At 41.9% G+C, this 12682-nt stretch overlaps 1 protein-coding gene across 1 annotated transcript; it reads right to left on the bottom strand.

Moving 5' to 3' along the window:
• Positions 1-760: 760 nt before the first annotated feature.
• LOC139581938 (proteoglycan 4-like) lies at positions 761-2700 on the bottom strand. Its single transcript, XM_071412129.1, has 2 exons — positions 2100-2700; positions 761-1902 (listed from the first exon to the last, which is right to left on the bottom strand). Exons 1-2 carry the CDS (start codon positions 2698-2700, stop codon positions 761-763), a joined length of 1743 nt encoding a protein of 580 aa, XP_071268230.1.
• Positions 2701-12682: the final 9982 nt, after the last annotated feature.

Consider the following 12682-nt stretch of genomic DNA (forward strand, 5'->3'; position numbering starts at 1 on the left):
TCACCGTTATAGTGCAATTAATGTATTGTTTAGTGTTGTGTAGTATAGTGTCTTTGCTGGCATGCATTACACTTTTCTTTCTTTTTGCCCGACCAAGATTTACATACTAAAATCGTTACTTTCTACAATACATACCTTCATTGGTTTTATGTAAAAAGTAGCTATGTTTTGGGAGGATGTGAGAGTGCAGGCTCAACATGACTTTATCCCAATCACATCTCCACTCTCTTCCACTATCTGTGTCAGAAACCATCAGCGCTCACCTGCAGTGATCTGTGTTATAGTATCGTTGCATTAGAGACATCACTCTGTTTGTCTGATGGCAGTGTAATTATCATTATCAACTCCCAGCAAATTACCTTCAATATGATGTGAACGTAATGTGTTACATTCATCAAGTAGGGTTGCCCCGTGTTGTCTCCATGCTAATTGGTCTCCTAGGACTGTTTGTGGGTGATGATTGGCTGTCTGTGAAAGTCAAGGGTCATATTATCTATGGTTCGCATTGTTTAGTCTATTAGACAGTCAGTTGAACTGAATTTAATTGATGTTAGCGGCAAACTCAGTTTTGAAGAAGCTACCCTGAAAATATAGCGGCATCTAGTGGTCAAAACCTGGTACTTTCACACTACTTTATGGTAAATATGCAAGCAACTTCCAATTACTAATTTCTCTCAACATGGCTAAACAAACATCACTAGATTCAGAGGGAATACATTACATAGTATGGAGAAGCAATACTCCAAGCCACCGCTCCATACTACTTGTCAAACATAGAGAACTGATATTGTTGACTGGTTGTTGGGCTGTGATTGGTGTTGGGGTGTGATTGGTGTTGGGCTGTGATTGGTGTTGGGGTATGATTGGTGTTGGGGTATGATTGGTGTTGGGGTGTGATTGGTGTTGGGGTGTGATTGGTGTTGGGCTGTGATTGGTGTTGGGGTGTGATTGGTGTTGGGCTGTGATTGGTGTTGGGGTGTGATTGGTTGTTGGGGTGTGATTGGTGTTGGGGTGTGATTGGTGTTGGGCTGTGATTGGTGTTGGGCTGTGATTGGTGTTGGGGTGTGATTGGTGTTGGGCTGTGATTGGTGTTGGGGTGTGATTGGTTGTTGGGGTGTGATTGGTGTTGGGGTGTGATTGGTGTTGGGCTGTGATTGGTGTTGGGGTTTGATTGGTGTTGGGGTGTGATTGGTGTGGGGGTGTGATTGGTTGTTGGGGTGTGATTGGTTGTTGGGGTGTGATTGGTGTGGGGGTGTGATTGGTGTTGGGATGTGATTGGTGTTGGGGTGTGACTGGTGTTGGGGTGTGATTGGTGTTGGGGTGTGATTGGTGTGGGGGTGTGATTGGTGTTGGGGTGTGATTGGTGTTGGGCTGTGATTGGTGTTGGGCTGTGATTGGTGTTGGGGTGTGATTGGTGTGGGGGTGTGATTGGTGTTGGGGTGTGATTGGTGTTGGGCTGTGATTGGTGTTGGGGTGTGATTGGTTGTTGGGGTGTGATTGGTGTTGGGGTGTGATTGGTGTTGGGCTGTGATTGGTGTTGGGCTGTGATTGGTGTTGGGGTGTGATTGGTGTTGGGCTGTGATTGGTGTTGGGCTGTGATTGGTGTTGGGGTGTGATTGGTTGTTGGGGTGTGATTGGTGTTGGGGTTTGATTGGTGTTGGGGTGTGATTGGTGTGGGGGTGTGATTGGTTGTTGGGGTGTGATTGGTTGTTGGGGTGTGATTGGTGTGGGGGTGTGATTGGTGTTGGGGTGTGATTGGTGTTGGGGTGTGACTGGTGTTGGGCTGTGATTGGTGCTGGGCTGTGATTGGTGTTGGGGTGTGATTGGTGTTGGGGTGTGATTGGTGTTGGGGTGTGATTGGTGTTGGGCTGTGATTAGTGTGGGGGTGTGATTGGTGCTGGGCTGTGATTGGTGTTGGGCTGTGATTGGTGTTGGGCTGTGATTAGTGTTGGGCTGTGATTAGTGTGGGGGTGTGATTGGTTGTTGGGGTGTGATTGGTGTGGGGGTGTGATTGGTTGTTGGGGTGTGATTGGTTGTTGGGGTGTGATTGGTGTGGGGGTGTGATTGGTGTTGGGGTGTGATTGGTGTTGGGGTGTGACTGGTGTTGGGGTGTGATTGGTGTTGGGGTGTGATTGGTGTGGGGGTGTGATTGGTGTTGGGGTGTGATTGGTGTTGGGCTGTGATTGGTGTTGGGCTGTGATTGGTGTTGGGGTGTGATTGGTGTGGGGGTGTGATTGGTGTTGGGGTGTGATTGGTGTTGGGCTGTGATTGGTGTTGGGGTGTGATTGGTTGTTGGGGTGTGATTGGTGTTGGGGTGTGATTGGTGTTGGGCTGTGATTGGTGTTGGGCTGTGATTGGTGTGGGGGTGTGATTGGTTGTTGGGGTGTGATTGGTTGTTGGGGTGTGATTGGTGTGGGGGTGTGATTGGTGTTGGGGTGTGATTGGTGTTGGGGTGTGACTGGTGTTGGGCTGTGATTGGTGCTGGGCTGTGATTGGTGTTGGGGTGTGATTGGTGTTGGGGTGTGATTGGTGTGGGGGTGTGATTGGTGCTGGGCTGTGATTGGTGTTGGGCTGTGATTGGTGTTGGGCTGTGATTAGTGTTGGGCTGTGATTAGTGTGGGGGTGTGATTGGTTGTTGGGGTGTGATTGGTGTGGGGGTGTGATTGGTTGTTGGGGTGTGATTGGTTGTTGGGGTGTCATTGGTGTGGGGGTGTGATTGGTGTTGGGGTGTGATTGGTGTTGGGGTGTGACTGGTGTTGGGGTGTGATTGGTGTTGGGGTTGTGATTGGTTGTTGGGGTGTGATTGGTGTTGGGCTGTGATTGGTGTTGGGCTGTGATTGGTGTTGGGGTGTGATTGGTGTTGGGGTGTGATTGGTGTGGGGGTCCGTGGAAAGTTTTTGACAAAAAAAAGTTGATTCCTCATGTCTTACTCATTGGTAAGAAAAAGTTTGTCTCAAATCGGATGTTAGTTACTATATTTATTGAATATTATATGAATCCTATAAATTTAAATGGCCAATTTGGGTGCAATCAACAGCTTAATTTCTCTAAGATACATTTTAATTTAAACAAATCAATGCTTCGGGAATGGCAACCTTTTTCTAACTACAGAAACAATTTGAGATGATGGTGTCATGAATTTCTGAAATGACATGAAACGACTCATCTGTTTAAATGAGAGCTGCACAGTGGCGTTCTCTTGAAATCTGCCATAATGGTCTCAGCTAACAAAGCTCTCACAGGGGATCAGACGCTGGCATCCTATTCGCTATATAGTACATCACTTTTTCATAGGGCCCTGGTTAAAAATAGTGCACTACATAGGGAACAGGGTGCCATTTGGGACACTGGGAGACTGTTTCCCCCAGTTGGAATCACACGGCCTGCCTGGGAGAGAGTTACATAATAGAACTGACTGAGTGAGTTCCAGAGTTCTAGAACGCTCCGGAGTTCCAGATTCCGCCTCAGTGATCTGTTGTTGCTGGAGAGCTGAGGGCTGAAGGGTCACATAGAGTTGATAGAGGAGAACTTGACCCCAGATATATAATACTTGTGGGATGTCATAATATGAGATGGTATTTGTGTAGAAGGATAGGGAAGTATCGGGATGTAGTCTTTTTATAGTTTCATGTGATGAAGACCTCACATGCCGTTTCTGTTGTTTTAATTAGGTGACAAACTCAATGTCACATTCAAGGTTAAAACCGTTCCTTTTACACCATTGAAGTGAACTGTAAGATTGATTGTTTAGGGACACAACCCACTTTAGAAGAACTTGCATATTCCCTTTTAAAATGTAGAAATATCTGTCCAAAGTGAGGAAGGAAAAGAATGCAGCTGTGATCGACCCCTCTGAAAGGAAAACAGACACAGATTCCCTTTAAAATCCCCATGGTCAACACCACAGAGCACTCAGGAAGTTTTGGCATTCTATTTCTATATAAAATGCTATGCAAAGCCACTGAAACTCCATAGGTAGCTCTGATATTATTTAGTCTTCCTATTTTCTGCTGAGCTCTGTGTCTCAGTCCGCACCCTATTGTGTGTGACAGGAAACCATTGGAATTCTTCGCCCAGATATTCATTTCAATGGAATGTGAATGGCTTGGCCGTCTACCAACGTGCAATTTGTTGACACCATACTCTACCTTTCCACAAAATGTTCTCTGAAATTTTCTGGCACCTTACATTACGTTACTTTCCCTCTAAATTCTATAGGGACATTTCTAGGACATCATTATTGGAATAAAAGGATTAGATTCAAGGAAGGACTTGTGACAGATTCAAAATGTGACAACTGACAAGGAGCCCCATGCCCCAATCATAGAGATCAACCATGGATGAAGTAGGGGAAATGTGTTCGTTCATCTATCCATCTGGATGAGTAGACTGACTAAAGTTCTGCTTGTTTAACTCTGTCAGGATCAGGACATGTCAGACATCGTTGATATGTCCGTGTCTGCGTGCACACTGTTATAGAGAATACGTTTCAATTGACAGGTCCACTGCAGTCGTTCTTATTTCAATATCATATCATTTATGGGTAACAATGAACTACCTTACTGTGAGTGTTTTCAAAATAAAATGGTCAAATACAAACAAAAATAGCTTCTTAGCAAAGAGACTGTCTGGGAGTGGTCTGAAACTAGCTGTTATTGGCATAGAGGTTTGGAACTCTCTTTCTTATTGGTCTATTAACTAATTTACCACCATGGTGATGTCACCAGAGGTTTGGAACTCTCTTTCTTATTGGTCTATTAACTAATTTACCACCATGGTGATGTCACCAGAGGTTTGGAACTCTCTTTCTTATTGGTCTATTAACTAATTTACCACCATGGTGATGTCACCAGAGGTTTGGAACTCTCTTTCTTATTGGTCTATTAACTAATTTACCGCCATGGTGATGTCACCAGAGGTTTGGAACTCTCTTTCTTATTGGTCTATTAACTAATTTACCGCCATGGTGATGTCACCAGAGGTTTGGAACTCTCTTTCTTATTGGTCTATCAACTAATTTACCACCATGGTGATGTCACCAGAGGTTTGGAACTCTCTTTCTTATTGGTCTATTAACTAATTTACCACCATGGTGATGTCACCAGAGGTTTGGAACTCTCTTTCTTATTGGTCTATTAACTAATTTACCGCCTGGTGATGACACCAGAGGTTTGGAACTCTCTTTCTTATTGGTCTATTTATTCATTTACCACCTGATGATGTCACCAGAGGTTTGGAACTCTCTTTCTTATTGGTCTATTAACTAATTTACCGCCTGGTGATGACACCAGAGGTTTGGAACTCTCTTTCTTATTGGTCTATTTATTCATTTACCACCTGATGATGTCACCAGAGGTTTGGAACTCTCTTTCTTATTGGTCTATTTATTCATTTACCACCTGATGATGTCACCAGACAGGCCAAAACTCCATCCCACCAAAACAAGCGGACATTTCAGGTGGTCTTTTCAAACAGCTCTTACTCTAAAAAAGGCCTTGTAATTATTTACACAATTTCACAGTATTATTCCAACCTCATTGTGTGGAAATGTAAATAAAACACAGGAAAATCTGGTTTTAACTCCACTTGGCCACTGAAAAAACTACAACCGGAGTCTGCTATCACTCCTCCTTTCCTCCCATCGGTAGACTGATCTATAAAAGCTGATGGTAGACTGCCATCTGATGGTCAAACACAGCCAATGCAGCCCTGAGATATTCAGATGCACAGGTTTCTTTTTTATTTAACTAGGCAAGACAGTTGAGAACAAACTCTTATTTTCAATGATGGTCTCAGAACAGTGGGTTAACTGCCTTGTTCAGAACAACATATTTTTATCTTGTCAGCTCAGGGATTTGATCTGCAACCTTTTGGATACTAGTCCAACACTCTAACCACTAGGCTACCTGCCACCACTAGGCTACAGGTTCACAGAACTCAATGTCCTGAACATGAACTAAATGGTTCTGGAATTGAACATCCTGGAAGGGGAGTGCAATTGATTGGTTCTAGAACTATAATTGAATTAATTAGTTCTAAAATGAAAAATTTGACAATGAAATGTTGTAAAAGTGGATTGATTAGTTGTAGAACTGTTTTTTCTTGATAGGGTACAGACATTCTACCACAAACCAATGTTATTTACAGAACAATGGCCTTTCCCCTCCACACCCATGAAATAAATGACTTCCAAGCAGTCTGCTAGCTATTAAAACGAAAGTGCAGTTGTATAGTTAATCTCATACTATTCTAGACATTTTGCCATGGGGCAGAGAGAAAAATTTACCTTTTTATAGCTCATCTCATGCTATTCTACACATTTGTCATGAGGTTGAGACAAAATGTAGCATATTTAAAGCTAATTAAAGCTAAAATATAGGTATGTTGACTGTGAGCTGTCTTGTTTGCTAAATGAACCAATGAAATAAGCAGTGGCATGGTGCATATAGCCATAGAACCACAGTGACATATGCCTCAGTGCGGTCACATTCGTGGCTTATTGGGGGTGTGGCTTTCAGTTGGTTATTTTTGGCAACCCATCCCATGAGAGTGAATGTCAATCTAGTTCATCTGTTCTGTTATATTTCATCATATCTGACCAACCAAGTGAACTGTTTGCTATGAATTCTATTTGATGGTGTTTAGGTAAAAATACTAATAATGTAATAATTGGAACACTGACAAGTAAAGAACATAAAATAAATATATATATACAGTATATATATATATATATATTTTGCTCAATCTGATTGGGTGGGCCTGGCTCCCCAGTGGGTGGGCCTGGCTCCCCAGTGGGTGGGCCTGGCTTTCTGTGCCTACGCCCCTGTATTGTACTGAGCTGGTTCAGTTGCAAGGTAGACTTGTGGCTACATGATTGAGTGATACTCCATAGAGATTTACACTACAGCTTGTGTGTGGTGTTAGCCCTGTATCTGTACTCATAAAGGCAGCCTGGTGTGCTTCCCAAATGGCACCCTATTCCCTATATAGTGCACTACCCTATGGGTCATGGTCAAAAGTAGCACACTATATAGCGAATAGGGTGCCATTTGGGATGAAGATTGGGAGTGTATAGGAGTGTGTCTCTGTGGCCCCAGTGATTTCTCCATCTATCTCCCCACATCATTACTGAGAAGACAGCTAGGCTGCTAGAGTCTGAGCTGCAGCTGGGGGCATAGAGCTATTGCTGCTACTGGAGTATAATATACTGTACTGGAATATAATATACTGCTGCTACTGGAATATAATATACTGTACTGGAATATAATATAATATACTGCTGCTACTGGAATATAATATACTGTACTGGAATATAATATACTGCTGCTACTGGAATATAATAACACACTGTACTGGAATATAATATAATATACTGCTGCTACTGAAATATAATAACACACTGTACTGGTCTGCGATATAATATAATATACTGTACTGGAATATAATATACTGCTGCTACTGGAGTATAATATACTGTACTGGAATATAATATACTGCTGCTACTGGAACATAATATACTGTACTGGAATATAATATACTGCTGCTTCTGGAATATAATAACACACTGTACTGGAATATAATATAATATAGTGCTGCTACTGGAATATAATAACACACTGTACTGGTCTGCGATATAATATAATATACTGTACTGGAATATAATATACTGCTGCTACTGGAGTATAATATACTGTACTGGAATATAATATACTGCTGCTACTGGAATATAATATACTGTACTGGAATATAATATACTGCTGCTACTGGAGTATAATATACTGTACTGGAATATAATATACTGCTGCTACTGGAATATAATATACATTTACATTACATTTACATTTAAGTCATTTAGCAGACGCTCTTATCCAGAGCGACTTACAACTGTACTGGAATATAATATACTGCTGCTACTGGAATATAATATACTGTACTGTACAGGAATATAATATACTGCTGCTACTGGAATATAATAACACACTGTACTGGAATATAATATACTGCTGCTACTGGAATATAATAACACACTGTACTGGAATATAATATACTGCTGCTACTGGAATATAATATACTGTACTGTACTGGAATATAATATACTGCTGCTACTGGAATATAATATACTGTACTGGACTGGAATATAATATACTGTACTGGACTGCAATATAATACACTGTACTGGACTGCAATATAATATACTGGACTGGAATATAATATTCTGTACTGGACTGGAATATAATATAATTTACGGCTGCTACTGGAATATAATATACTGTACTGTACTGGAATATACTACTCTCAACTGGACTGGACTGGAATATAATATACCGTATTGTACGTTAATTTAATATAACTGTACTGGACTGCTCCCGACCAGACAGTACTGGAATAATACACTGAACTGCAATATAATATGTAGACATTTACTGGAATAAGAAAACACACTGACTTGTACTACTATACTGTATAGCTTATTGCTCAGAGCCAGCCATTTGTGGTTAAGTCACAGGAGTACAGTAGCTATATTGATGAGATGAATGCAACCTCACTTTGAATGCAAATGTACATTATCTCATTCTCATTCGGTATCCCAATGGTCAGGTTCACATTCAAGGTTGTCCATCCATACAAGATATTATTAAGTGTAACTGTACAGTGACTTTGAGATAGGGAGAAAGATGTATTGTCATGCAACCGAATAATTGATAAGGAACCAAAGATCGTTGTTCTTTTTGATGTTCATTTAATCTTCTTCTTCTTTTAATTATTTTTTTTTTACTTACAAATGACTCAAAACATCTTGGTTAGGGTTGCAAATGGTCGAAAACTTTCCGGTAAATTTCCTAAATTTTCCATCGGAAGTTAAGACCAGGAAGGTAGGGAATTTTGCTTAAATTCATCAAAAAAGTTTGCTTTTAACAGTGAACCTTTTTGTGGGATACACATAAGGCAATTCTAGGTCTTGTGGCATATTTTGGTTAAACTATCCCCAATTCAATGGAATTGCAACCCTCTTCATGCACAGTGCATTCTTCCATCAAAGGTGCAGTGCACTCTTCCATCTGTAGTGTCTGGACTATCATTACATGTGACGACTGTTATTTTATCAAATCAATTCTCTATGTGTAATTATTATTACGTGGTTAAACTAATCATGTAAACTTTAATTAACTAGGAAGTCGGGGCACCATGGGAAAATGTTTATAGAGTCTCTATAACCCGAAACGACTCTTCAGATATTTTCATATCTTATCGATTAGTCTTCTATTAATGTATCATTATTACCTCATCAGCCTCATTACTGAACATCGCAAACCCTTGGATATCTGCCCGGATCCTAGCATAAATGATGAATCAGCAATATACAAATTGGCTTAATTATTTATTTCCTAGCTAACTAAATAATCACAGAAATACATAACAAACTAACAGCAGATATTTGGGTTACTACATGATATAAAGAAAAAGTCCCTAGCGGACGAAGACGGTATGACAGCTTGGTAGACAAACGAAAGGGGTGGGGACTGAGAAAGAGTGGGAAAGACAAAATGGATTCACTACACACAGTTGATAATTATATTCATTGAAATGCTAATCCTTTGCATATGAACGGCCACTAATTCGAGAATAATTGCAATGTATATATTTACACCCGTATGTCGTTGTTGTCTTCTCTGTTGGAATCGCCAGTCCGTCTGCTGGAGAGTCAGTTCATCAGAGAGTCTGGTTAACTTCCCCAGAAGTCACAATGTCCTTCCTGGTTGTAGCTGTCTCCGTGGTTCTGGATAGTGTCTGTTGTAATGGATACGTCAGGCCTACAGATGGTCGTTGCATAGAATAGATGCTTCCGCAATTGTTGTTATTCTTGTCCTAGGCTTCGTACATTTCCGGCTGCAGACTGGTAGTTCCACGGCATAGGATTTCTTACTTCTGTAGTGAATCAATAGTCTCAGAGTTGAACCATTTCCAGCCACGTGTCACGTTCTGACCTTAGTTCCTTTGTTTTGTCTTTTGTTTTAGTATGGTCAGGGCGTGAGTTGGGTGGGTTGTCTATTTTAGTTTTTCTATGATTTTCTATTTCTGTGTTTGGCCTGATATGGTTCTCAATCAGAGGCAGCTGTCAATCGTTGTCCCTGATTGGGAACCATATTTAGGTAGCCTGTTTTCTGTTGGGTTTTGTGGGTGGTTATTTTCAGTCTTTGCGTGTTTGCACCAGACAGATCTGTTTTCGGTTTTAATCATTCATTTTATACAACATCTAGATGTAAACCTGACAGCTGGGAAATGTACACTTTAAGAGATACAGTTATGTGTGTTTCCTGTCCTTCATGAGATCACCAAATGAAACACACTCGTCATGACTGTCCCTTAAGTGTCCACGGACCACTCCCAAATTCTCAAAAATAGAAATATTGTTTAATTATTCAAACTTTTGATGTCCAAGGGTCTCTTTGTGTGCCACAGTTTACATTCCATTCTCGAACACTACAGAGCATAGGGGCAGCGTATCTTATGACCGACCATATAACAGCTGACTTCCCGCTCTCCCCCTCTGCGAGAGAGAGCACGCTGTAGAGCAGACCCACTGGAATCTGATCCTTCAGATCATCACAGGAGAGTCATGACATTCCCCCTCTGCGAGAGAGAGCACACTGTAGAGAGGACCCACTGTAACCTGATCCTTCAGATCATCACAGGAGAGTCATGACATTCCCCCTCTACGAGAGAGAGCACGCTGTAGAGCGGACCCACTGTAACCTGATCCTTCAGATCGTCACAGAAGAGATATGACACCTCACATGTACAGCTGATTCTCAAGATCTTGCACACTAATGAGATGCTATTGAGCCCACACTACTACACTGTCTGAGCCAAGGACTACATGCTTTCTGATGACTTTTTGATGACATGCTTTTTTGATTTTTGAAGTTTTGATGACAATACTGTGTGGGGTAAATATATTTTATGTGACATACATACTTTTTTGTTAACTGTTAAATAGTAGCCTACAGAAAAGTGTGTTTAAATAATTTCTAACTTGTTAACAATTTCTGCTAGTTAGTTTTTGCTACCATGTGGGTTTTAGCTTGCTTGAGCATTTGCAAATGCTGTGCCAAATCATATTTGAAGAATGCAACGAAGATGCAGAATCATCTGGCCAAGTGCATAAAGTTCCCTCAGCGCTCACAACAAGCGACCTCTGACAAAAGTCCCTCTACTTCTATTCAAGGTGAAAATGATGAATCAGACACCTTAGCGATAGCAACAGCTCATGGTCCTCCTGGAATCAGAAGTTTTTTTGACTCAATGGAGGAACGTAGTCAGAGAAAAGCTGATGAATATCTTGCTCGAGCTGTGTATGCAACTGGTTCACCTCTGATGCTCACAGGAAATGTGTATTGAAAGAGATTTCTGAATGTTCTTCGCCCAGCATACACCCCTCCAACCAGACATGCTTTATCTACTCATTTGCTGGATGCAGAGTTCATCAGAGTTCAAGTGAAGGTCAAGCAAATCATAGAGAAAGCAGACTGTATTGCAATCATCTTTGATGGGTGGTTGAATGTTCGTGGGCAAGGAATAATTAACTACATCATCTCCACCCTCAACCAGTATTCTACAAGAGCACAGACACAAGGGACAACAGACACACCGGTCTCTACATTGCAGATGAACTGAAGGCAGTCATCAATGACCTTGGACCACAGAAGGTATTTGCACTGGTGACAGACAATGCTGCGAACATGAAGGCTGCTTGGTCTAAAGTGGAGGAGTCCTAACCTCACATCACACCCATTGGCTGTGCTGCTCATGCATTGAATCTGCTCCTCAAGGACATCATGGCACTGAAAACAATGGATACACTCTACAATACAGCAAAGGAAATGGTTAGGTATGTGAAGGGTTATCAAGTTATAGCAGCAATCTACCTCACCAAGCAAAGTGAGAAGAATAAGAGCACCACATTGAAGCTGCCCAGCAACACCCGTTGGGGTGGTGTTGTCATCATGTTTGACAGTATCCTGGAGGGGAAGGAGTGTCTCCAAGAAATGGCCATATCACAGTCTGCTGATTTGGACAGCCCCATCAAGAGGATCCTCCTGGATGATATATTTTGGGAGAGAGTGGTAAGCAGCCTGAAACTCCTGAATCCTATAACAGTAGCCATTTCACGGATTGAGGGAGACAATGCCATCCTGTCTGATGTTCAGACTCTGCTTACAGATGTAAGAGAATAAATCCATACTGCCCTGCCCACTTCACTGTTGCTCCAAGCAGAGGAAACTGCAGTTCTGAAATACATCAAAAAGCGTGAAGACTTCTGCCTGAAGCCCATACACGCCTCAGCGTATATGTTGGACCCCATGTATGCTGGCAAGAGCATCCTGTCTGGTGCAGAGATCAACAAGGCCTATGATGTCATCACTACCGTGTCTCGCCACCTTAGCCTGGATGAGGGCAAGGTTCTTGGCAGTCTGGCAAAGTGCACTTCCAAGCAGGGGCTTATGGTAGTCGTGCCAACATATCTCATCACCACCTGGTGGAAGGGACTTTGTGGATCTGAGGCTCTTTCCCGTGTTGCCTCCATCATCCTCCAAATCTCACCAACACCAGCCACCTCAGAGCGCAACTGGTCTTTGTTTGGGAACACACACACGAAAGCATGCAACAGGCTGACCAATAC

Source organism: Salvelinus alpinus, chromosome 7 (genome assembly GCF_045679555.1).
Source record: "Salvelinus alpinus chromosome 7, SLU_Salpinus.1, whole genome shotgun sequence".
NCBI classification, from domain to species: Eukaryota; Metazoa; Chordata; class Actinopteri; order Salmoniformes; family Salmonidae; genus Salvelinus; species Salvelinus alpinus.

Bases quoted from the DNA above. Each gene is read 5' to 3' on its own strand.
- LOC139581938 (XM_071412129.1), bottom strand. From the start codon at position 2,700: ATGACACCCCAACAACCAATCACACCCCAACAACCAATCACACCCCCA. The intron at 1,903-2,099 runs GTCACACCCCAA...CACCAATCACAG, and splicing joins CCAATCACACCCCAACACCA to CCCAGCACCAATCACACCCC.